We start from the raw sequence: 27,479 nt of genomic DNA on the forward strand, positions 1-27,479 counted from the left end.
GTTGAACGATGCAACCAACTATTGCAAAATAAAAGAGAATCCAATTAACAAAATGACAATGGAATTGAACAAGTTTTTGCAAACATGTCATGAGAGAAATCTCTTGAGCGCAGAAGAACTTAAATTTCTCACTAATGATTTTCCAGTTATTCCCACGATATACTTTTTGCCCAAAATACATAAGACTCTCATAAACCCACCGGGAAGACCAATTGTTGCATCCTGTGAATCATTGTATGAGAACATGTCCCAATATGTGGATACTTTTTTGGCACCAATCGCGAAATCAATGAGCTCATACATTCAAGATACGGGTGACTTCCTTCGGATTTTAGAGGGAATAAATTGGTGCGAACAATATCTTTTAATTACAATTGACGTGGTATCCCTATATACATCCATAAGGCATGAAGTAGGACTAAGAGCTTGTAAATATTTTTTGAGCCAAAGAAATATCTCAGAACTTCAGCACACAAACATGCTACTTCAAATGATTGAAATTTGCCTGACGAACAATGTTTTTCTTTTCAACAAACAGTTGTACAGACAACAGTGTGGTACAGCCATGGGCATATCATTTTCTCCAAACTATGCCAATATCACCATGGGCTGGTGGGAGAAGGTGACAGCATGGGGCTCTGAAAATCAAGTAGAATTGGACAACATAATACTTTGGGTCCGATACATTGATGATCTATTCATAATTTGGAACGGATCACAACAGAGCTTCGAACAATACTACTCAAAACTGAAAAATAATGACATTGGCTTATCTTTCACATGTATGTCAAGCAGCAAAGAAATTGATTTTTTGGACACCAAAATTTACATTGAAGACAATAAAATCCATTCCACACTGTTTCGCAAAAAAACGGCTACAAACAGCATTCTTCATGGCACCAGCTTCCATCCGACGAGTCTGATTAAGAGTATACCCTATGGAGAGTTCACCCGATTAAAACGGAATTGCTCTGAACCAAAAGACACAGACAATCAGATTGCAGCATCAATGGATAGACTAAGAGCAAGAGGCTACAATGAAAGAGACCTACAAAAAGCCAAGAGAAAGATTGATATGAAATCAAGAACAGAAATTCTTAAACCCAGAAGCAATATACAGAAAAAGGACCAAATACCGAGATTTGTGACAACCTACAGTAAGGAAAGTGGCCAAATAATAAATAAAATCAAGAAATATTGGCATCTGATTTCGGGTGATCCTGACATAGGGAAAACATTAGGTAACGGACCAATAGCCAGGAGGCTGAAACGCGTTGGTTGAGTGTTTGCTGAATAAATCAACTAAACTTTACTGAATCCCTGTGTGCCGCATCATTGGAAGTAAAATTGATGAATTGGGTCTGGATCCGACCCCTATGCAGAGCACCCGCACTTGAGCGCGCAGGATCGATTGGATCCCATTGTGGCAAATATATATATATATATATATATATATATATATATATATTACCTACTGGCGGTCGCCAGTAGGTAGTTATAGTTAGGACCCTGTTTCCATAGGAAAACCGCAACATTCTATTTGAAATAACTTTGGCGCCGGTCGACGAATCCTCGCAAAGAACAATTAATAGTTTACCTTTCACAACGAAGCGCATAATATGTCCTCCGTGTGCGGACGGTGCGCGAAGCGCATCGTGCGTACATGGCCCATCCAGCGTAACGTGGGTACGCGGTGCGCATAGCGCACCGCGTGCCCACCGTGCGTGCACGGCACTAACTGCGTAAAGTGGGCGCGCACGCCACGAACGGCGTAAAGTAACTTAGCATTTTAAAAAACGTACAAATTCACTGAAAAAACCATAGGTTTCACACACGTTATAGTTAGGAATTAGCATTTAAAAAACCTTGCAAATTCACTGAAAAAACCATAGGTTTCACACATGTTATAGTTAGCTGGACATTTTACTCATAAAAAACCAATGAAATTCCCCCGTTATAGTTAGTGCAGGCAACTATAACTCACGCGACCGCAATCCTCTGCTGATGACATATGTGTCTTTATGAAAAAAAAATATTTGTAATATATGTATAGCTAAAATTTAATGGAAGAAGACATGGGCAAATAAGTGTCTAAATACAGTATTAGCATCAGCAGAGGATTGCGGTCGCGTGAGTTATAGTTGCCTGCACTAACTATAACGGGGGAATTTCATTGTTTTTTTACGAGTAAAATCTCCAGCTAACTATAACATGTGTGAAACCTGTGGTTTTTTCAGTGAATATATATATATATATATTCACTTAAAAAACCATAGGTTTCACACATGTTATAGTTAGCTGGACATTTCACTCGTAAAAAACCAATGAAATTCCCCCGTTATAGTTACTGCAGGCAACTATAACTCACGCGACCGCAATCCTCTGCTGATGACGTCAGATATTACATCACTGTATTTAGACACTTATTTACCCATGTCTTCTTCCATTAATCTTTAGCTATACATATATTACAAATATTTATTTTTCATAAAGACACATATGTCATCAGTGATGTAATATCTGACGTCATCAGCAGAGGATTGCGGTCGCGTGAGTTATAGTTGCCTGCAGTAACTATAACGGGGGAATTTCATTGGTTTTTTACGAGTGAAATGTCCAGCTAACTATAACATGTGTGAAACCTATGGTTTTTTAAGTGAATATATATATACATATATGTGTGTGTGTGTGTATTCACTGAAAAACTTTTAGGAATATTATGATTAGGAAATAGCATTAATAAAATGTAGAAATTCACTGGGGATTTATTGTCATGTTCAGTTATTACACAAGCAAGGCCAGTGAAATTCAGCAGTTATAGTTACAGTTATCTCAAGTAACTATTACTCGTGCACTAAGGTAACTATAACTCACACCCCCGCCATGCACAGTTTTCTCATTGATAAATGCAAATGTTGCAGTGATATCATCAATAGGACTGGGTGTGAAATTTCGCTCTGCTTGTGGAGCCTTTCCCACTCTATGCCCCATGTAGTGTGCGGAGTCTGAAAAGCTCCATTCAATGTAGCGGAAGGGAGTTTTTTCCTCGCTTGCACTTGCCAACGTTAAGTCTTACTCCAGACCACCTCCCGAGTTGAGAAACCTTCTGTTTGCTTCGTGGAAGCTACTGCTCGAGGCGAAGATCAACTTGAGCAGCAGAAAGAAGCAGCACCCTCTTGCCCTGCACCTGGTACAGTTCGTGCTGATTTTCCAGCACAGGGCAAACACCCGGTGCTGTAAATCTGCACGAAGGGTGTGACCTAACGCACTCCGCAGCTTGCGGAACTCCGTGTAGCACAGCAGAGTTTTTTGGTCACTTAGCGAAACTTAGCAAACTCCGCCGGGGTCTAATTATCAATCATGACATAGAAGATGCCAGGAGTGATGTAATATGTGGGGTAATTAACTGAGCATGGCAGGGGCACATGTTATAGTTACCTTAGGGGATGAGTTTTATAGTACTTGAGATAACTGCAGTCATGTCTATAATCCCTATGGGAAATTGCATGAGGAAAACACGTTTTCGGACCCCCCCTTTTTTTCAGCCTCCGCTTGACAAATCACCCAACACTTTCCAGATTGGAGTGGAAACTAGGTTGTAAAATTTTGTGAAGATATGTCAAATGGTGCCAAAGTTATTAGCAAAAAAAAACGCTTTTCCAATGGAATTAGGTCCTAACTATAACTACCTACTGGTGACTATAAATATATATCACCCGATGGCGGTCGCCACTATGTGGATATGGTTAGGCCAGCTGTTCCATAGGAAAACGTTTTTTTGTGTGGCTAATAACTTTGGCATCTTTTGACGAATCTCCACAAAACTTCCCAAGCAGGTGTTTCTTTTTAACTAGTTTGTGCATGTGAAGTTCCAGGGTGATCTGTCAAGCGAGGGCCAGGAAAAAAGGGATCCCAAAAGGCAACATTTCCATGCATTTTCCTGAGAATTGTTTAGGCAGGGCTACAGCAAAAGCTGCTGAACGGAATTACACCACATTTGGCAGGAAGCAGATCTTAGTAGGTCGATTATGCTTTTTTGTAATTTGGTGTAGATATCTGGAGGGTTGGGTTTTTGGGAGTTTTCCAACAGGCCCACGAGAGCGAAAATTGAAAAATGGAGCTCTGAGATTTGTCGAGAGGTCCATTTTTTCCTATGAGCCTTCTCACTTGTGCAGGAGCGAGAGACTCCTGTGAGTCCAACGGGAGGGGCACTCTGATTGGCTGGCTGTTTGCAGTTTAGAAATTAAATGGCCGCCATTACTGTTTACTGTGAAAAATTGCTGGTGTTGAGGGAATAAAGTAAAAAAGCTATATAAGAGGGCAGGACAAAGGCATACTGAACCCCTAGTTATTGAGAGGAGGTCTGTAAGACATAAATACTGTGATGAAAATAAATGTGAATTCTTTTTTTATTTAATTAGCAATCCTGGGGGACACTTGTAGGATCATAAAATGTAATTGGGAGTAGGTGATGTCTGAATACACTCTACTATGCACACTTGCAACTGTAGAAAGGAGTTTTACTGGAGATTGTATTTCTTTATCAGAGCCTACTGTTCATGCCCATCAAGTTGGGAAGAGATTTGAATGGAGAGGGCACTCTCTCTCCACATCCTATAACGTATGCCATTCACCTTAGCAAGAGGTGTCAGCAGTGAGGCCAGTGCCTCCCTACACCCTACTATGCATACCTGTCACCTTGGGGAGGGGTCTCAGTGAAGAGGTCAGTCCCTCCACACACCTGAAGCTTGGAGTGAGACGATGGTGATGAGGAGTTGGCTGAGGTGGAGAGGGAATGGTTTAGCGCTGGGAGCAGAGACTCCATTGGCGGGGACTTGACATCTTCCACTACAGCCGTGGCCTCACCTAGGAATGCCACCCGGGCTTGGATTTGGGCACTGTCTGAGAGGTGGGGTCTGGGGACTCTACCTTAGATTGGAGGATCGTATTTCACCAGATGCACGACCTGCAGCTTACTATACTGCCGCTTCAGTGAGTACTCTATTTGGAGATGAAACAAAGATTTGGGAGCAATGATTTACTCCAATGAGACTATGAAGGATATTTATTCCCTTGTAGGTGTCATGAATCAATTATGAGTCTCTAGAAAAGTGAATATATATATATATATACACACATACATATATGGGTTTCACTTACCTTGTTATATACTACTTGCCTTGCATTGTAATGGCATTGTGTGGTAAATGATGCATGGTAAAAGCATGTGTGGTAAAGGCATGCACTGAATTGTCATGCATCCAAATATTAAAATAAAGAACAATTGACAACTTACAAACTTAATAAACAATGTAATAATAAAATTTCAATTAAAACATAAAAACATTATTGTTATTTAGTTTTTACTTAATTACCTTGCCACCCTATAACCCCACAAACCTAGCAACCTACACCTAAAATATAACTGAAATAAGCATAACACAATTTGCATAATTCATATTCAATTGAATGTTCAATTATACATTAATAATTGTGATTAGTTCATTCTTACGTAATTAACTTCCCACCCTATACCCCTACAAACCTCACATCCTGCAACTAAAATAAATTATCATTACACAATGTTCATAATTAATAATTGAATAATTAATGATACATCAATAACACAGCAGCCCGCACCTAAAACATATGATTATTACACCATTCATATAATTAGTATTCAATGAAATAATTATAATATATTAAAAATGAATTGTTCATTATTACCTAATTACCTTTCCAGCATATACCCCTACAAGCATAGCAACCCACCCGTAAAATATAAATAAAACAAATCAGCATTACATATTGTACAGAATATCAATCACATACTTACATACAAATTATGAATTAATTATTAATTAATTATTACTTAATCAGATTCCCACCCTATCCTCCTACAAACCCAGCAATCAGCTTCAACACTACATATTACTATTGACAATTAAATAAAAAATTCTAAATCACTTAAAAGTACAAACTATATTTAAATACAAAGTTAACAAATATTATGTTGTACCACCATATTATTCAAAACAATATTAACAACAACTTTATTCTTAACAACAATATTACTTACTTGAAAAAAATGATATTTTTATCTCCCATTATTTCCAACTCAATATTTTGTCCAAACATCTGTTTTTAAGCAATCCTTCGATAAATATGCTATAGAAATCTACCATTCCCAAGAAATATTGTAGAATTTCCTTCTTCTTAGGTTAAGCTAAAGTAACTATGACATCCATTTTTTGGTTTCATACCGGTTATAGAGATCTGATACCAGAAATAGTTGATTTCTATCCATTCAAAATGCCACATTAGTGGAAGGCAATGTTGTATGAACCACTCTAAAGCTGCCCTCACCCACTAATCATAATATTTATATTTACTCTCTCAGACTAAACTATCATCTTGGTAATACATCATTTCTTTTATGCCTTTTAAACTGGACACCATTGATCTCTGAAATATGAAAGCTGCTGATACAAGCACAAAGGGCATTTTTTTAAACTTGCATGCTTCCATAGGTGTTCTTGTGAATCCTCATGCAAATGGACCTGATGATATGCAGACGCTAAATCCAATGAAATTAATCCTCTTTCTTTCCTTCTCACTTATCACCGTACTTTATTTGCAGAATAAGCGCTTTGCTTCATTATCAGCTAGGTTTCTTCTTCGACATCTGTATTTCTTGACTTTTCTTGTCCATAGGTGTGTTTTTCTTTATGTCGTTTGAAGCACCACATTCCATTTTTTTCAGCACTTTTCTGAACACGGGTTGAGGTGTTCCTTCTCCTCTGTCATCACCAGTGTAGGAACAATAAATGAAATGAGATGACAGGCTAATATAGATTCAGATAGAGGTTCAGGTTGAGTTGATTATGTGAGACATCTCATCCGAAGGGAGTGGGCTCTTCCTGCACAAAGGAAGGCTTAGTCCTCTCTGTATGTATGCTGCAGAGTGCAAAGAGGAAGCAACAAGTAGAAATAAACATGTTTCTCCTCGTTATGGCAGCCTCAGGTAGGCGCATCATTTTGGCATAAACCCATGTTCACTAAATGTAGTAAATATGGGTTAGCGTCAAAATACATTGCTGGATGCATGAGAACACCCATGCTCCATCCATGTACCCACGCCCCTTCAACGTAAGCTAATGCAAGGCAGTGCTATGTACTGCTTTGCGTTACGTTTGGGATAAAATCCCATGCAAAGCAACACAAATCTTGATTTGCGTTGCTTCATAAATCCCATAATGGATTTTGCAAAAGTGGCACAACTCCAACAAAGACCAATTTCTTATTGAAGCTGTATCGATTATATACTGTTGGACCTTCAATCTTGGTAGAAGCTTATAGACATAGAAGTTTTCCCTAAATACAAGAGTGACCGTTTTCTCTTGTCTTTTACCCTCCGTGGCAATCCAGTTAGGACAATTAAGATGCAGCCATTCCCCTGTGGCGACAAATAGGTTAGTAATAATCATATTACCGCTAAGATGCAGATTGCGGAAATTTTGACATTTTCGCGCTTTCCGCGGAACGCGAAAATGCCAAATTATCGCAATTTCCGTGAGCGGAACGGAATTTTGGCCCAGGCCTAATAATCATAGGAAGGTCATATGGGAGAGCATAGTGAAAGATAAGGAAAATTAAGCTGAACTTTAACAGGGCCTGACTTCTAACCTGCCCCAATTTGCCCAGCTAGAGTTAGATCCAAATTCCACCATCAATATTCAAATAAAGTGGATTAATTAAACGAAAACAACGTTTTTTCACTAAGCCCTCTTCCCAAAGGAGTATCTCTTCTAAAACAGACCCTATGTGGTTTAACAGGGATTGTAGGCTAGCAAAGAAACATCTATTCACCAACCTTTGGGCGCTTTTCGACCAGATATTCAATCTAACAGAGCCACTTAAAAAAATAGCGCAAAGGCATGCTAGAACAATTTGAGACACTGATATTTGGAGTGATATCCGAGCAGCCATGCGCTCAGTAAACCATTCAGTTTTTTGCCATGTGATCTCCCATGGCGCTAAAATATCCAAGATGAAACCAGAATCCCACATACCACCCCAGGATTGCGTGACACATTTTGAATCATTGTATAGTAATCCACCACTGATTTCTTCCTCCAAAACTACTGACAAGTCTGGATTCCATCCAGCATCCAGGATCTGCTCCCACCCCAAAAACAGTGGTCAAAAACCTTGGAATCAGGATCAACCAGAATGTTACACTTGAAGCACATGCCACTACCACTGCTGGCTCCTGCTATCACACTCTAAGTCTCCTCAGAAGAGTGTTTCCCATGCTACCTCCCTCTACCAGAAAAACACTAATGCAAGCTCTGGTGTTAAGCCGTCTGGACTACTGCAATGCACTGCTAGCCTCAGCCAGCGAGTCTTCTTTAAACAAATTACAGGTGGTCCCGAATACGGCAGCCCGACTAGTAGAAAATGCCCCCCCCACCCGAACGGCCTCCACACCACTTCTCAACAAACTGCATTGGCTCCCCATGAGAAAATGGGTGAAATTCAAGATATACTCCACAGTCTTTAAAGCCCTTAATGGCCTTGGACCATCCTACCTATCAGATAAACTGCAAAAATACACCCCATCCCGATCCCTTATATCAGACTCCAAGCTTCTTCTTCTTCTACTTCCAGAATCAAAAAGGCTCGGTCGGGGGGCAAAGCATTTACTTACTTTGCCCCTACCTTCTGAAATGAACTCCCTCGCCATTTACGCGACTGCCATAGCCTTCTCTTTTTTCAGAAAACTGCTAAAACATATCTCTACTAGGCCCAATTGTCTGACGACACCTGCTGTCCTAGCGCAGAGATACCCCTTATGGGGTGATTCGGGCACTATACAAGCTTATAAATATCAAATATCAAATATCAACAGATATATTTTGGCCGATTATGTGTGAGTTTGATGATTTTAAAGATGATGGGTTTTTTTACAGTGGCAGAACCCAAACTTGCCACTATGAATCAGAATGCTGGCTTGATCATGTTCTGGTCGACCTTTTTATTTCTGAATCTGACATTAGGGCACCCTACCTTACTTGTGTGGCAAACGCCTTAATGACAGGAGCCGATATACCTAAATAATGTAAAGGAACAGAAATTATCCCCATTTATAAAAAAAAGTTTCCAAATGAGATCCAGTGACCTATCGGCCAATAAGTTTGATAGACTCTAGTCAAAAAAGATTTTGTTCATTGATTCTAGATCGTCTCATGGCTTGTGTTAACGAAAACTAGATATGGTCCCAGTTCCAGGCAGGATTTCATATAAACATTTGCACTGAGGACTAGGTCTTTAGGTTTCAACTCATTTGATAGAAGGAAATTGGCCTAAAGAAGGGTAGTCTTTACGTCGCTTTTATTGGTTTAAAAGCGGCTTTTGATATGGTCCTTAGAGTCAAACTCTGGGACACCTTTAGAGATCCGGGGGTCCCTGTCCCCTTATAGACATCATTGTCCAGGTCCATCATAAAACCTTTGCCCAAATTGACTATGGTCCAAATGGGGAAATCACTGTCACCATTAGGGCTGACAAGGGTGTTAAGCAAGGATGTGTACTTTCCCCCACTTTATTCCTTCTGTTTATTGACAACTGCATAGATCATTTAATGTATTGTGACAATGATTCCCCAATTTTAGGGGGTAGTAGGGTCCCGGCACTGTTGTTTGGGGATGATACCTTGCTTGTATCAAAAACCCCTTAAGGTGTTCAAACCCTCCTGCGAAAATGTAATACATTCTGTCAAGATTATGGTTTGGAAGCTAACGCAAGAAAAACAAAGGATATGGCTAGCCATCCCCAATGAGGATTTAGAGAGACAATTACCCGTGATGGAGAGGAACTCTCGAGAGAGTGCCTGACTTTGATTATCTCAGCATTCGCTTATCTTCCCTAAATTTCTGGACTAACCAAGTCACAAAAATCTTTTCTCTATTGAACCATAGGGCCGTCACCATCTTAAAATTCACCAAGAGGTCTTCTCCCCAAGCTCTTTCCCCCCTTCTTGAAGTTTGGAGGGCTAAAGCGGTGTCTGCCGCTACATACGGCGCTGAGTTGTGGGGTCATTTTGACCTAAACGCTTTGTAAGTAGCGGAAAATAAATTCATCAGAATGGCACTTAAAATTCCCCAAAGTTCCCCATTAGTATTCAGAGAAGATTTGGGATATAGGCCTATACCTCTGGCAATCCATTTCAAACCAATTTTATACTGGCTGCCAGTTTGGCATACCCCCAACCTAGTACATTATAGGGAGGGCCTAAAAGGTGTCCTGGCTGACCTGCAAAGAAGGGATATGTTACATTAGTTTAGGCACATGAAACAGTTGTTTTATGCTGTGGGCCACCAAGAATATTGACTTGATACAAAAACCATGACACCCATTGCTGCTAAAAAATGTAATCCTCCTTCTGGGAGTATGAGGAGAAAAGAATGTTCAATCGGCCTGGATTGGGGTATTGACTGAAAGTTTTTTAGAATTTAAGCTATTCCCCTTATTTGAGGTTAATATCGATGAGATTGATCCTCCCCACACATAGTCGCTTTATTTAAATGTAGGTTGGGCTTCCTCCTTTTACCTGCGTTCACTTCTAAATGGACTAACGTAACGGGGGTAGCAAGATCTGCCTAGCCTGTGGTGAGGGTGAAGAAACTGACAACCATCTTTTTTTTTGTCTTGCATATCTTACGCAGCGTAAACAATGGATTGTCCCTTTATGCAGTTTTTTGGGTGTTCGGCAACATAGAGTAGCCTTAAGAATCTGTAGCGCATACACGTTTCCCCCAATTGTGTTTTTAAATTGCTAAGTTTCTTGAAAGCATCTGGCCAATATGACGTAGAATCATGAAATCTCTGGTTCTGGAAAATGAGTCAAATGCCATTGTTAAATAGCATTTATCCTATTTTAAGACATGTAGGGACAAATTTACAATAAAGCGGCGGAAAGCGGTATAGCTCCAAAATAGCTAACGCCATGCTCCATCACTTTAGATGCGCAAGGATGCGCCATATTTATAAACATACGGTGCACCCCTGTGTTTTTCCCTGCGCTGGTGCTACATTAAGCTGCCTAGAGCTAACACAGGCACCCTTGCACCATAGTGCAAGGGTGCCTGCATTGAGGGAATTATTTTTTCACTAATAAATTAGAATATATTCTATGCAATGTGAATAATAATGCTGTGGATCTCAGTTTTAACTTACAACTTTTAGGAACATGTCCCACCTCATTTATCAAGGGTAAACCTGGTCTTAACATGGCGAAATGAGGAGAAATGTTTTATTTCTCCTCGTTTTTGCAGTTTCTATGTGTGCTGCATTGTGCAACACACATAGAAACAGCAAACGCCATTAATGATTGTTTATGTGCAGGAAGGTGTCCCTTCTTTTTAAGTTAAAACTGAGATCCACAGCATTTTTATTCACATTGCGTAGAATATATCCTAATTTATTTGTGAATCCTTTCAAAGTATACTGAAAGTTATACAAGGTCAATTTACCCCTGCCCTTACCTATTTCCATGAATCGTTTTTGCGTTCTACAAAACAAGCTCAGTTCAGGTTGGAATTTAGCTTTTTAAGAAAATCACTTTCGGTTATGTCCAATTTTGTCAAATTTCCTTTTAGAGCTATTTTGTTTTCTAGTAAATTAGTTAAAGGGATCATTTGTACAAATGTTGGCTACTGCTCTACAAACATGATTTCGACCCCTCTGGTCTTTGATTGTCTTATTGAGTAAGTGTTCATACTAAATCATTCTAGAAGTTGGACTATGGAGTCCATATAAGAACTCTTTAAACAAGTTGTAAAGTACATCCTTAGGGGCCGATTACTATGCGGTTTGGAAGGCCTCTTAACGGTATTTGCTCCGTCCAAATTGGATCGGGAACATGTCTTTCCGACCGATTACGATGTGAGTTAGACGTTAGGAATATCCTAACCCGAACCCGACGGCATTTGGAATGACCGAGCCGTATGGGGCAGACTTGTTCGTCTCTACAGGCTGTGTTTCCTAACGACCAATTAAGATGCCGGATTCAGACAGCTTTTTCAAATCAGCAGTCGGAATCAGACTTTGGGGGCCTGTAGCGTCTCCCCAGCACCCGGAGCCTTCCCAATCGGGCCTGTGGGGGTACCCATGGGTCCCCTCTTACCAGTCATGCACACTGTGGCAGGCCCCAGGGGGTGCACACCACAGGGTGCCTGATTTTCCCCTGCCATCCATTTCTTCGATGGGAGCCTATGCATTCAGTCGGAGCATAGGCTCCCATTGAGGTCAATGGGTGTATAACCGGATCGTATCTGGAAGCATCCAAATGCCTCTCGATGACCAGACAAGTCAACGCCGTCTCATCATTATGTTTCAACATCCTACGCATGCTCCGAAAGATCTTCCGATGGATCCCCACCGAAACCAGAAAGACGGTCACCCAGGCCCTGGTCACCAGCTGACTGGACTACGGAAACACCCTCTACACCGGAACCACAGCCAAATACAGAAAAGACTCCAACGCATCCAGAACGCCTCCGCACGACTCATCCTGGACATCCCCCGACACAGCCACATCTCCGGACACCTGAGAGACCTGCACTGGCTCCCCGTCAGCAAGAGAATCATGTTCCGACTCCTCACCCACGCACACAAGGCCCTCCACGACCTGGGCCCCAGGTACCTCAACAACCGCCTGACCTTCTACACTCCCACCCGCCAGCTACGATTGACCAGCCACGCCCTCGCCGCCGTTCCACGCATCCGAAGAGCCACCATGGGAGGAAGATCCTTCTCCTATCTGGCAGCCAAGACTTGGAACTCCCTCCCCATCCACCTCCGTCTGACCCAAGACCACCTCTCCTTCAGGAAGCAACGCAAGACCTGGCTGTTCGAGCAGTAGCGGACCCCCCTCCCACTAGCGCCTTGAGACCCTCCGGGTGAGTAGAGCGCTATACAAATGTCTTGATTGATTGATTGAATGCATCGTAATTGGTTGGTCAGACTCTCCCGATCCGAGTTGGTCAGAAACCATTCCCAAACCAATTAGGTCTGAATGATTTCCGAACCGCATTGTAATCGGGACCCTAGTATGCACACTTTTAGGATGGACATTGATCAGTTTCAGTTATCACCATTTTCATATTTTGTTGTTGAAAGCCATACTAAACTTGAACCACATGTTTACCTTCTGTCTAAGTACTTACAACTTAATCAATCAAGCAGTATTTATATAGCGCAGCTTGTTATCCGAGCGAGTATCCAGGCATTGTGCTGCAGGTATCAATCGAAGAGCCAGATCTTGAGTCTTTGCAATTTCGATTAATGTTACTATCTATATAACAGTTCAAGCATTGTTGCCCTTTCCATGAAGCTCTGTCAGGGAAGCATCACTTATGTGGGTGTCATAATGAAACTTAGTCCCATATCTTATGTCTTTATCCCCGACTTCTAAATAAGGGACGAAGGTTCTGACACCCACTCCATCTCAATAGCTGTCAGTTATTTGGATTATGTCATCAGGTTGATAAGGTGTCAAGGATAGATTTTTATCAGGACACATGTATTGTATGTTGAATGCGCAGGTTAATCGGGACATTGTTTTATACAGAAAGAGAGATGCTCGCATTATATGTAAAGTGCTTTGATACCCTCGGGTTTAGCTAGTGCTATATAAACCTATAACTAAATAAATGAAGGGTCCTGTGCACCCACTAATCAACCGTTTTTTTTTAAAGCAAATAGGATTGTCTGGTCGGTGTATTATGCATTGCCACTAATACCTGGGTAGGGCACTCTATCCCAGTGATTAATGAACATACACACACAGAATGCAAACACCTGGAATTCAGAAACCAGTGGTTGTGATATAATTAATTATTGCAGTCACAAATAACTAAAGTTTGAGGACGTTTCTTGTTGGAAAAGCTTTATTTTGATGTTTGACATGTTATTCTTCAAGTTTGACAACCAATACATGTTTCGTCACTTACTTGGTGCATAGGCCTGAGACTTTTTCAAGGTTTGTTTATGGAATGTGTTAGTAACTAAGGGCCTGATTACGAGTTTGGCGCTGTGGAGCCGGCGCAACGCCAAACCCGTTCAAGACCACCCAAAGACTGCCGACCATATTACGAGTTGGAAATGCACAACTCATAATACGGTCGGTGGTTCTTTGCTATTCCGATGGCGATGCCTGGAAAACAGGCACCGCAATGGAACAGCAAAAAAGTTCCAGTACGGCATGGACATGGACATCCATGCGGTGCTGGAACTTTGTGGGGGTACAGACAGGGGGGCACATGTTGTGCTAATATAATATTAATATTGTTGTTTTTATGTTTTTTCGATTGCTGGAGGGAAGGCAGCTTCCTCAACAATCAAGATTTGCAAAAATGATGACAAAACAAAACAAGCATTAACAAAGGCAAAAGACTGGTGGCCAACTGCAGACCTATTGGCTTTGCCAATACTTTTTTACTGACATCTATAAATTGTTTAGCTTGTGCAGTATGAAGTAGATGTATCAGTGATCACAACACTAGAAATCACTAATTGAATTACAGATCAGTGGTCTTCTTAAAGGATTTTCATTACAACCTGTGATAACAACAGGTTGAATGCCACCGGCGCCAAGTAAGAGCTATTAAAAATGACTTATTTCCAACCCTTCCAGGAAAACAAGGTTGGAGGCAGCCAGCAGTCTGTGGATGGCAAGGGGGACCATCGGAAGAAGGAATTAAAGAAAACATGGGGAGAGCGGATGTTAGATGCAAAACACTTCCTATGGAACCCCGAAACGAGAGAATTCATGGGGCGGACGGCTCGTAGTTGGGGTAAGCCTGTCCTAGATGCCTTTTAGGCATGGTTTCTGCATCCCCTAACAATGGCGCATCTCTTTGCTGCAAATGTGTTCTCCTGTTCGAGTTTATAGATCTCTAATAATTTGCAAGAGGCAAACTCGTATTCAGCTAATAAAAGTGCCTCTCTGTCGGTAACTGAACCGACTCTTTTATTTTTCTGGTACACACACTACAGTGCGGCGCTGGGGTTGCCTGGCTCCGCTTTCGGGTTAGCAGCACCATTTTGAAGGGTTTATTGAGTCCATTGTTGCTTATTTTATGTTTATGCGTTTACTATTTTAACACGATTACTTTAGTTTGATTTATTTTGCCGGTAAGTGTCTGCATGCAAGGTTTGTTTTGAATTTACCGTCACTGTTTTTAGCCGCGCCGTAAGTGCCGTGTCACCATGCCCCAGACACACCCCTCCTCTGAGGCCGGCCTTGAAATTGACTGCCACAGGGCGTTCGTCAGTTGTTCAGTCTGAACTCCTTAGGTAAGCGCTGCCTCGGCCCCCTCTCTGCCCTGCCAGCATCATTGATAACACCAGGGCCGGTCCTGGGACTTGTGGGGCCCTGGGCCAAAGGGAAGATGTGAGGCCCCTCTAATTTGAATGTGACATCACAAGAATTGACATCATAGAAAACCAGCATCCCAGGACTATTGATCATCTTTGCCATTGCTGAAGAGACCTCGGGGCTTATGTACAACAGAATGAAGACGCGTGGCGTTACGCAAACATTGCTAATGCCACGCTTCTCCATTCTGAAAATGCAGGCTGCACCATATTTACAACAATAGGGTGCAGCCCTGTGTTTCCCCCTGCGCTGGCTCTAAATTAAGGTGCCTAGCGCCAACGCAGGTACCCTTGGACCATAGTGCAATGGTGCTTGTGTTGAAGGGGATCTTGAAATGCCATTTCGTAACTTCTATGTGTGCTGCTTAATGCAGCACACATTAAAGTTGCAAAACAGCATTTTTTTAAATGATTATTTATGGGCAGGAAGGGGGGACCTTCCTGCACATAAACTATCATAGAAAATTTGTTGTTTCTATGTGTGCTGCACAAGGCAGCACACAAAGGAAACAGCAAAAACGAGGAGAAATATCACATTTCTCCTAGTTTCGCCTGTTTGAGTCCAGATTTTCCCTGGTCTTAATTTTGGCGCTACTTCCTATTTACGCTGCCCTTGTAAACAGGGGGCAGTGTCAAAATCAATGGGTGTTGTGTGGAACGCCCACAGTAACACCCACTGCCCCCCCTTTCACGCTAAATACTGCGTGAAAGGGGGCCTTATTTACAAGGCAGTGTTAAACCACATTAAGTGGCTTAACGCTGCCTTGTAAATAAGGCGAGGCCCCTATTGCCATCACAGCGTCACTGAAGGTGACGTTGTGGAGACGATAGGGGCTTGTACGTATGCCCCCTAGTGTTGATATCAGTAACATGGATTAAAAGATTATGCAAATGAAACACGTCCATCTATTTTAAAACTGTATTAAGTGGATTACATTGGTCACATTGGATGGAAAAGCTAGACGCAGATCTCACAAAGGTGGCCATTCTTACTCTAAGTTAACTGATTGTTGCCAGATTAGTGCATAGTAATAATTGACGGCATTGCAGAAAATAAATTGAATGGCATCACTGGTAAAAATTATGCAACAGGATATAGCGAGATGAAGTTGACTTCAGGTACATATACCTTTTGCATTCTTATTTGAGAGCATCATAAATAACAGACCAGAACAAAAAAAGGGCAGCGTTCTGTAGAAAAAAGCTTTCGAATTTAGGATACAGAATGAATATATTCTCCTATCAGGGGATGGAAGCCTAATGAGGAAATATAAATGTCTTATAAAAAGCAGATAAAAGCAAACATTGCAATCTGATAATAAGGAGATAAGTAAATTGATAAGAACATAAAAATGCAATTCCAGTGAAACATAAATAGAGTAACTTCCAAGTTCTAGATTATTCTCGTTGGGTGGCTCCCTGGTATTGATTAATTACATAAAGTTTAGTATCTGTGTGTTTAAAGTGAAGGTATGCTGCAGATTTAAGGGGTTTTTCATACTAAGGTTTTTCATTTGGTGTCAGAACTGTAGAACGTGGTAGTGGCAGAATGGCAGGATTCGAATGTAAATCCCTCAATCGCCCCAAAAAGATAGTGCTTTTGTAAATATTTCCAACTTTATGTGGTCGTCCAACTTGAGAAAAATGGGGGTAGGGTTAGAAATGTGAAAAGAAAGAAATTGCCATTTTCATATCATGTCCTGTACACATCTGGAAGTTATTTGTAGAATCTGCCCTGTTTCGCCTACATCCTATTACAAACATATACATATAACATGTTATCAGAAAACTCACTCATAACAAACAGGGAAATAATACAAGGCCACAAAATGTGTGTTATATTTACCTTCTCCTTCAATGATTAGGAGGTGGCGATCCTCTGATCAGGATATTCCCCAAAACACTGGAGATCAAAAATAAAGTTAACTTGTAGAGACACACAAAAAGTGTTCTTCACAAGGCTCTCAGGTTAGAGAAGAGCAGTTATATCAAATGGGGGGGGGGGAGGGACCAGGATTCGTTATGTCCAGCATATAAGGTCCTTGCTATATATAATAGTCCATGAGTTCTATAAAAAGATCTCCGGTAAAGAGCCCCCTTGGGAGTGCCCATTGGGCATTGCAGTGCCGGCCCGACAAGGAGCATGACTGATAATGTAGCATGACACCCATACAGGTGTGTGAGGGCACTCAGGGGCGTAACAGGCCACCGCAGCCTCCACGGTGCGGGGGGCCCACTCAGCACAGTACTTTCGCCCAAGAGTTCCTGATAAAATTCGGAACGGGGGCCACTCCCTGCATCTTGCAGGGGGGCCCCCTCAAATTTCGTTACGCCACTGAGGGCACGTGCTCCTATTGGAGCATATTCCCCCCCGATAAACTGTATCTATACACACTTAGTCTACCAAAAAGAACTGCATACTCTTGTTGGATCAGAGGAGATTAGTGCTAAGATTGAAAAAATTCAGAACGTCTGTGCCATGATGCTCTCATAGACAAAACAATAGAAGCTGAATACGTCCCATTTCTTCACATTGTGTCGTTTGTACCCTGAAATGTCATTCAGTACTAATAATGAAGGGGAACATTTCTGGGAGAAAATTCTTGAAGGTCATGAGGATGTTTCCTCCTGTGAGCTAGAACGAACAAGGGTCCCTGGGATCCAAGTAAAATATTGGGCTTGCATGGAGGGGTGATACCAGCAAGGCAACACAAGGCAGCCCAATTTGCTCCTCTGCTGTCAGGGCAGAAACCTACCAACCGCTTTGTCATTGACCCTTCCATGTGCAGGATGCCAGTGTGTCTGGGGTCTGAACCACAATCCAAAAAAGGCCAGTCCGACTGGTGATTGTCTGCTTTTGATAGCCTTCTACAGTTTGAGAGAGGCTTGTTGTGTGAACTCCTGCTCAAAATTTTGGCTTCCTTCGTGACAGTAAAAGTAGGTGGAATTTGGATGTTTTAAAGTTTGTTTTGTTTCTGCTGAGGTTGCCAGCCTTGATTTCTCTTCGAGTTCCTTCCTTCTTTGTCAAGGGTATTTCTTGAGCATTAGGAACTATCTCTGCTTCTAAATAAATAAATAGTGCAAGTCTGCAACTTATGTCATCAATTACCATTCTAGCAATGTTGGCATCTTTTTACTCATTGAAAGCCATTGCTGCCTGGCACATGTCTCTATATGGATTCCTGGGCCATCTGTGATTACCACCTTTTTTGGGATACAGGCACACAGCATTCCGCTATCGCTGTAGCTAAGCTGGGAATTCCTTATTATAATTGCATTTTGTGAGTCTCCCTCTCACATACCCTCACCCATCTCACCCCGCGGTGCCGCATCCCATAACGTAAACCATACCTCGTGGTCATCACGCATCACATAAAAACACATTACACATCAGTTCAAAACAAAACAACACCTTTCCAACCACACACCCTACCTGTTGTAGCTTGCTATCCATGTTGGTAAGTGCTTCAGCGCCTCACATATGGGTAGTAAGCACTATACAAATGCTCCAATACCATACAATATTTTAATTAGACTCGGAAGTAAGACACACTTCAAAAGTTAAAAACCCAATAAAATGAATTAGAAATGCTTCCAAATTGCTGATGTGGGTCACACAGCATTGAATATTAATCTATAAGGCTGCTGGGTGGGGTAACGTGACTTCTGTTGTGATCAGTGTCCAACCTCGAGCAGGCTAGCTGACATAAGAGTGGCATCTTTCGTGTAGCATTTCATAAGTGTACCTATTTAATTGCTCACTTAACAGGCTGTCCAGCCTAAAATTAATGTATCCTTAAACTGGGTAACAGTAACGTCTGCTTTTCACAACACTAAAAATCACGTTTATCAGGGATAAACCCTTGAAAAGGAAAGCTCCAAATGGCTGCCGTCTTGCCAATGTACCAAAACGAAAGTCTGTAATTGGGGTTTAAGGAATGAGTTAGTGAGTATCATTTCCTCCCTATGGCTGCCCCTTTACCTGCAAGGCCAATAGGAAGCCCTTGCACAATATCCATCTTCCTTCTGATCTCTCCGTAAAGTGAGTTTGTGCTCAGTACATGTACCAAACAAGGCTAAATACATGCAAGACCTATAGCCTTTACGTGTCGTCACTAATCATTGGGGCCTAGGATTGGATAGCAAATCCTTAAACAAAGCCTAGGGAGGAGGTAAGCAAAGGCCTCAGTTTGTTTGCGGTTGATTGCACCCTGGCTGTACAACTGCAGATCAGGAGTTTGAATCTATGCGAGGCACAATCGTCCTTCCTGGGTCCATTATGTGAGCGTCATTATATAGTATAATAGTAACTACGTAGAAAAAGTGGAATGAAACTCTATTATATGTAAGTGATAATTCAAATGACAGCTAAAAATACCTTTGACACACCACCATATAGGTATTGTTCGTTTCACCACTGTGAAATATTCTAGGCAAAGGCTCAGAATAACTTCACCGTTACCAAGCATTGGCAAAGCCAATAGGTCTCGCCTATAAGAACTATTGGCTTTGGCAATGTGTATTTGCCGTGTTGTACACCAGTGTGGCTGCTCTTCAGCATGGTTAAAAGTTAGTGGCATGGAGTGGCCTTGAGGGGAGTGGTAGGAGTAGAATGTCATAGACTGGATTTGTTGGAGTAGAGTGTTGTTGAGTGGAGTTTGGGGAGTAGAGGGTCAAACAAATGAGTACAGGGGAGTAGAGTTCAGTGGTTCAGTGGCAGAGAGTGTTGTAGAGTGCAGAGTCGTAAAGTGGAGTGCTGTAGAGTGGAATGGGGTGTAATCGGGTGGAGTGGGTTGGAGTGGATTGAGGTAGTGGGTGAATTGGATTGGAGTAGATTGGGGCAGAGTGCTGTGGATTAATTTGATCGGGGTAGGGTGGATTGAAATGGGGTGAGGTGGATTGGATTGAGGTGGATTGGAGTAGGGTGAATTAAAGAAGGGTGTGTTAGATTGGTTTGGGATGGATTGCATTGGGGTGTTTTGGAGTCAGGCGAATTGTTTTGGATTGGAGTGGGGCAGACTAGAGTGGTGCAGATTGGAGTGGGGCAGATTGTTTTGGATTGGAGCTGATTGTAGTGGGGAAGATTGGAGTGGAGCTGATTGGAGTAGGGCAAATTGTTTTGGATTGGTGTGGGGCAGATTGCTTTGGGTTGAAGTGGGGCAGATTGTTTTGGAATGGAGTGGGGCAAATTGTTTTGGACTAAGTGGGGCAGATTGTTGTGGGGAAGTTTTTTGGATTAGAGTGGGGTGGAGTGAATTGCAGTGGGATGGATTGGGGAGGGGTGGTTTGGATTGGATTGGATTGGGTTGAGGTCAGGCGGATTGGATTGGAGTGGGGTACATTGGATTGGAATGGATTGGATTGGTGTGGGGTGGATTGGATTGGAGTCGGTGGATTGTGGTGGATTGGAGTGGGGTGAATTAGGAGGGAGTGGGTAGACTAGGGTGAGACAGAATGGAGTGGGGCAGGTTGGAGTGGGGCTGAATAAAGCAGAGCAGATTGTTTTGGATGGAGTGGGGTAGATTGAAGTGGGGCAAATTGTTTTGGACTAGAGTGGGTTAAATTGGAGTGAGCAGATTGGACTGGGGTGGGAGGATTGGAGTGTGGTGTAGTATAGGTGTTTGGATTGGTCTGGGGTGGATTGAATTACGTGGGGCAGATTCGCGTGTTATTTGGTGAGGTGGATTGGCATGGATTGGAGTATTGCAGATTAGAGTGGTGTGCAATGGGGTGTACTGCACGATTATGTGTTAAAACATAATTTCAGAAAATACACATAAGAAAGAAAGAATGTAGCTCTGCAATAAAATAATCCTCATCTTTTGAGAACGGCGACCACAAGCAAAAACAAAAGAAAACTTGAGTGCAAAGTAATCGGAAACTTGGCAAAATAAAACAAGCTTAACTAACAGGTTCTCCCCACTTAGCTGCATTTGTTAGACAGCCCTCTTAGCACTGGTGACCTGGGCTGGGAAGCAAACATGCCAGTACCTCTGTGGAATAAAATGTAGTGATCCAACAGTATAGCGCCGCGAGGTCAAGGACAGGGCCCCGCTGCCCTGGGCTCCTAGCACTACTTAATGTCTACAACGCCCTGCAAAAGGGGCCCTCATCTTGACCTTGCAGCCTGATGCAGGGCTGTGAGGCCCACCTGCCTTGGACTTCGCAGAACTGGGTAATGCCCCAAGTACCAGTGAATGGTGCCCCACACCTAACCTTGCAGCCTGATCCAGTGCTTCCAGGCCCAGGGGATGAGACCACCAGTAGCGAGACGCGCTGCAAAGACTTCTCCACAGGTTTTTAACAGAGGTGCTGCTGCCTTTGTCCCTGAGAGCCAATTTAATTGCTGGCTTTGCTGCCGTCACGTCCCGTGCCTAGTCTTTCCGCTCCCCTACCATTGCAGTCCCAGGAATGCCACCACGCCCTGACCAGCCAGGTCAATACACATTGCCTAACATTGGCAATGTGAAGGGGCTGTGGATGGGGCCCTGAAGGAGCAGGTGGGGTGACAATGAAAGTGTAGCCGTCCAGACAGAAGCGGGCCCCATGTTTTGAACTGAGCGCGGAGCCCTGGGCAGCTGCCCACACTGCCTATGCCTAGCGCCGGCCCTGATAATCGCACATGGCCAAACTGCAGGCTCACTCTCTCCAACCCAAAAATCTGAGTGCCTACCTCCATGGATGAAACTACAACTAAGCCACCTTCCTCAATGGAGCTCTTCTGTTGTACATTGATCAAAGCTACCTCTCTTATTAGGCACACACTAGTGTTTGCAGATTTTCTTCAAACTCAATCCATAGACATTGCTTTTATTACAGAGTCGTGGGCAGAGGCGGCCTCTGGCCAAGAACAGTCCGCTACGGTTCCTGCAGGGTACTCCATTTTTAGACAAGACTGCTTGGATAAAAGAGGCAGCGGCTTAGCCATAATTTACCGCAGCCCGCTTAAAAGCATTTTTATAGGCCACGACAGTTCTAGGGAACTAGAAGCACTGTCATACAAAATCCAGCTTACCAAACATTACTCCTTCAAAGGTCTTCTTATCTATCGACCGCCCAGCCCATAGCCAGCCTCCGCCCACATCCTGGGTTAACTCATAGCAGGGGCGGCTGGTGACATTTGAAAGTGGCGAGGCGTAAAATGATTGCAAACGAAGCAAATAAACGAAAGGAGGAAAGAAGGTAATACCTGTTTCTTGAAGTCTCCGACCGGTTTTTACTACATGAGCAGTCGCGAGGGGGGGTTGCGAGGGGGGGTCACACGCGGGGGTTGGGGGGGGTCGCACGGGAGAATACATTTAAAATTAAGAGGAAAACTTACCTGACCGCCTCTGCTCCTGGTCCGCGTTGGCGCCTCTGCCCTCTTCAAACTGGAACAGCACGTCAGCACTGCGGTGGCAACCCCTCAGCCAATCCTGGTGCTGCTGCAGCACCAGGATTGGCTGAGGGCACAGCCTACTCTTCGCCCGCGGCCTGCCCATTAGGAGACCGAGGGACTCCTAATGGGCATGCTCAAGTCTGTGAAAACACAAGTGCGCATGACTGGGCACGGGCTAAAAATTAGCTCACCATGCCCACTCATGCGCACTTGTGCCGCAGTGCTGCCTGGTCTGACAATGCATGTCAGTCAACATGACGCCGGACCGCCCACGGTCCGACGTCATGCTGACTGACATGCATTGTCAGTTCTCCCCACCCTCTGCCTCTCTGAACTTAAGTAAACTAAGTTCAGAGACACCGAGGGAGCTGCAGGCGCGGGCGGGTGTGGGGGCGGGGGGGCAACTCCCCAACGCCCCAATGGACGCACCGCGCCTGACTCATAGACAATCTAGTTGAATCTTACGATTACACCATCCTGGGCGATTTCAATCTTCACTTAGAAATTACCCAAAATAATGACGCCACCCAACTTATAGATGTGATGGATGGCATGGGCCTTATCCCACTCACCAACAGAGCTACCCACAAGGCAGGCCACCTGCTGGATGGAATTTTTTCCAATAACATTTTCCTTCAAACACTCTCGTCCCTTCCTCGAGTGTGGTCTGACCACTTCGCTGTCATGTTCATCCTTAAATCCCAAGTGGACACATCCGCCCCTTCTCGGCCAAAGGCATTTAAACCATCTCGCCCTTGGCATACCCTTTCATCAGAATCTTTAAAATCATCTTTAGCAGAAAACCTCCCTCCACCTTATAAGGACTTCGATGAGACCACTAACTCTTTTGAGCACTGGATTAATTCATCGCTCAATCTTATAGCTCCAGTCAAAATTCTCAAGAACCACAGAAGCATGCCCTCTTGTCATATCCTGCTAATGTTAATGCAATGCCATTCTACCACAAGTGGAATGTTAATGTGATGATGCTGTCAGAATGTTGGGGATCTGTCAGAGAAGGGACAGTTGACTGGGCTGAGCTGCCTGCTGTCTGCTCCTGGTGGGGTCTCCCTCTGGTATTGTTCTAATCTTCCTGTGATCTTGTACGACCTTCAATAAAACCTCCTTAAAACATCTGAACTGAGTGGACTTGATCACTACACCTCTGAACTGTGGTTCTCAGATAGTCTTAAACCCCAGAAGCAGACCTGCTGCAGGCTGGAAAGAAAGTGAAGGCTCAGCTATGGGTCTTATAAGCAGTCTCTAGCTATATACAAGGAATTCATCCTTACAGAGAAAACCCACTTTCACACCAACATAATTGAAGCCTCAAAAAATTCATCCAAAGATTGGTTTGCCACGGTAAAAAAAACTTGCAGTACCCCACGAAAATAAAAATACTAATGTCAGTCAAGTCTTTTGTAACTCTCTAGCATCTGTCTTCCAGGATAGGATAAAAGCAGTCTACAGTCACATTTCATCTAATCACTCATCGGTCGTACACCGGCTGTAGTCACCCAGCAGGGAATCCAAGTTTAAGTTCTGCATCTGTACTGCTGAAGCACACTATGGACTACGCTGGAAAGGTTGCCACTTACAAGCCTGTCTTTGTAGCTGACACTGCTACACTATCTACCTTCTCGCCTTTTTCCCAAGTGCAAGTATTGAACCTTCCTTGCCAAACAAAATCAGGCTCCGCGGTTGGCCCTGTTCCCCCTAAGGTTATAGATTTAGCACCAGAAAGCGTCTCAGAGCATCTTACTGTCATCTTAAATCAAATGTTTAATACGGGCTTTTTCCCATTAAATGGGAATTAGCTTCTGTCCTTCCGCTCTTGAAGCACTGGAATCTTGACAACACAGACCCCAACAATTATCGACCCATCTCTAGACTCCTTTTCCTACTAAAATCATTGAGAAGGCCATGAATGCAGAAATCACATCCTTCATTGAGACTCACGAACACCGTGACCCCACCCAGTTCGGCTTCAGAAGCCCTCACAGTACCGAACTTACTCTGATCACAGCATCAGAGCAAATTCAGCAGGCCGCCGAGCCAGGAGGTAATGCTGCCCTAGTCCTATTAGACCTCTCTGCAGCTTTCGACATGATCAATCATAACATTCTTTTAGATCGTCTCACTTCTAACGGGATTAAAGGGCAAACACTCACACTACTGAACTGACCAAGAACAGTTTGTGGCTCTGGAAGGTTTTAACTCTCCCACCTTCACGTTACCTTGCGGTGTTCCCCAGTGTTCACTGAGCCCCACCCTTTTTAATAAATATGATCCAACCCTTCGGTTTCTCTGTAGTGTCCTATGCCAATGACACCCACATTGTCATATCTGTGGCCAGTGGTCCAATGAACACAGCTACGCGCTTTCACAGCTGTCTGTCTGGGTCTGGTGGCTCAGTGGACTAAAGCAGCCACTGCAGGGGCCTGTGTTCGACCTCATGGTCACAGGTTCAAATCCTGGCGGGTCCACTCAGCCTTTCATCCATCTGAGGTTGATAAAATGAGTACCATTGACTTGGGTAACAATAAACGTCTGTTATTCAGTGCCAGGACACCTACGGGTAATCGTGCGCTTTACAAACACACCTGTTATGTTATGTCTGCTTCATGTTGAAAAATGGATGTCTCTAAACTGCTTGAAGCTCAACTCCATTAAAACAGAGTTTCTAATCTTTGGAAAAAATGTCCCCTTCTGTCCCCAGCCTGGTGGCCACTAGAACTTGGCTCTCTTCCTACTACCAGTAATAAGGTAAAAAACCTGGTGTCATTTTTGACAGTAAACTCTCTTTCGAGGGCCACATTAATACTATTACTTCTGCCACCTTCTTCACGTTAAACCTCTTTAGAAAGATCTTCCCCTTCATCCCTCCCAACTTGCAAAAAAAAAAACCTTGACTTCAGCCCTCGTACTATCTAAGGTTGTCTATTGTAATGCCGTATTCGTCAACATCAGGAAAGAGCCTTACCAAAATCCAGACTCCACAGACCGCAGCTGGCCGAGTGCTTTCCGGCATTCCTAAATATGAATCTGTTTCTTCAGCGCTCAGTCTCCTTCACTGGCTTCCAGTCAAGAAGCACATTGATTTCAAAGCCTTGTGCATTGCCTTGAAGTCACTCTACGGCATTGGCCCGGATTACCTCAAGCAAAGCTTCCAATTGGTATATTCCATCCAGACCACTCCGGTCTGCCACAGAATACAATCTCATAGTGCCTAAATTCAAAAAAACTTGCTGGGGCGAAAGAAGATTCATTGTGGGCACATTCAGACTCTGGAACTCTCTGCCCTTAGAATTGAAAAGGAAAACTATTCTGTTGGCTTTTAGAAAAGCCAACAAAACCTGGCTTTTTCCATCAATGATTCCAATCCTCTACAAGCAGATTTACCTCCTGCGAGATCAGCGCCTACACACCTCCAGGTATGACTCGTGCTCTACAAATGTTCATTTCATTTCAAGGCCAACAGAGTTTTCACCACAAATGCAGTAGTGACGAATGAGCAATTTATTATTAAATTGCAATAATTATAGCCAATTAGGAGAATCTACAATATCATGAATGATATGGCAAAGGAACATCGAGTTGCTAATTGAAGGTCGTGGAAAACATTTTGGAAATGCCATGCTGTGCATTAGTGGCACCATGGGCAAGGAATCTGTTTCCTCTATAGGACCAGGAATACATGCAGGAGTCGCCTAGATACAAATACGAGGTATGTACCAAGTTAGGAACATTTTACCAAAATAGAGCAGTTTTGGCACATTTTCAGAACAACACATTAGTAGGTAATTTGTTTTGAATTTTGCTGCATGATTATGCTATTTAAAGGCATGTTGTCGTTTTCCAATTTTTATCTAAAGAAATCTTCTAACGCGAGGCACTGTGGGAAAACGCATACAGAACAATCTTGCAAAATACATTGTTACCAGTGCCTAGTGTCTGGAAGGACACACCATCGCACACTGACGCCGGTTGAAGAGACTGTCATATGCCTGGGAGCAGGGAGGTATGAAGTGCATTAGGGGGAATGAACATGTGGGAGCTCAGAAGCAACTAGACAATTGATGGTAAATGGTCATAAAGACACTAGATAACTTGAAAAGACACTCCGGGGAGCTTGCATGGATCTGAACAGAGATTGTGAGTCCAGTGAGGTTGAAAGGGAGGATAATGATTGGCAGGGATGGACTAAGGAACCAAAGCAGCCCTGGCAAAAATTCTCAAACCATCCCTGCTACCTTCGTCTCCTCACTTTCCATCTGTCTATACTCTCTTTTGCTCCTCTCTCTCTTATTCTCTGATCGCTTTCTCTCTACCGTCTTTGCACTACTCCTCTCTTTCTCTCTCTCTCAAAGCTTTCCTGTGCCTGCTGCAGTTAACTCCGGGGAGCTGAGGAAAGTGACAGAGGCACTAAGAGCAGCCCTGGGCTTTCAAAAGCGGAGTGCAAGGGCTCCACACCACCAGGCAATTGCCTGCTGGAATAAAATGCCTGCCTGACCTTGATGAAGATTGGGGGAAAGAAGGAGGAAGGTAAAGACATAAAAACAGTAAAAAGGGAAAAGGCAGGGAGGAAAAGAACTTTAACAGTGAGATAATTGGGCAGGGAGAGTATGTTGGTGGATCAAAGGGGAATGATGTGATACAC

At 43.2% G+C, this 27,479-nt stretch overlaps 1 protein-coding gene across 1 annotated transcript in view; it reads left to right on the plus strand.

The window, feature by feature from the left end:
- The window catches only part of ATP1B4 (ATPase Na+/K+ transporting family member beta 4), a 224,561-nt gene that overhangs the window by 56,318 nt on the left and 140,764 nt on the right, over positions 1-27,479 (plus strand). Inside the window, exon 3 of the mRNA XM_085608101.1 lies at positions 14,699-14,858. Within this exon, the coding sequence (XP_085464227.1) occupies positions 14,699-14,858 (160 nt within the window). The remainder of the gene's footprint in view (positions 1-14,698; positions 14,859-27,479) is intronic.

This window comes from Triturus cristatus, chromosome 5_2 (assembly GCF_964204655.1).
Source record: "Triturus cristatus chromosome 5_2, aTriCri1.1, whole genome shotgun sequence".
NCBI lineage: Eukaryota > Metazoa > Chordata > Amphibia > Caudata > Salamandridae > Triturus > Triturus cristatus.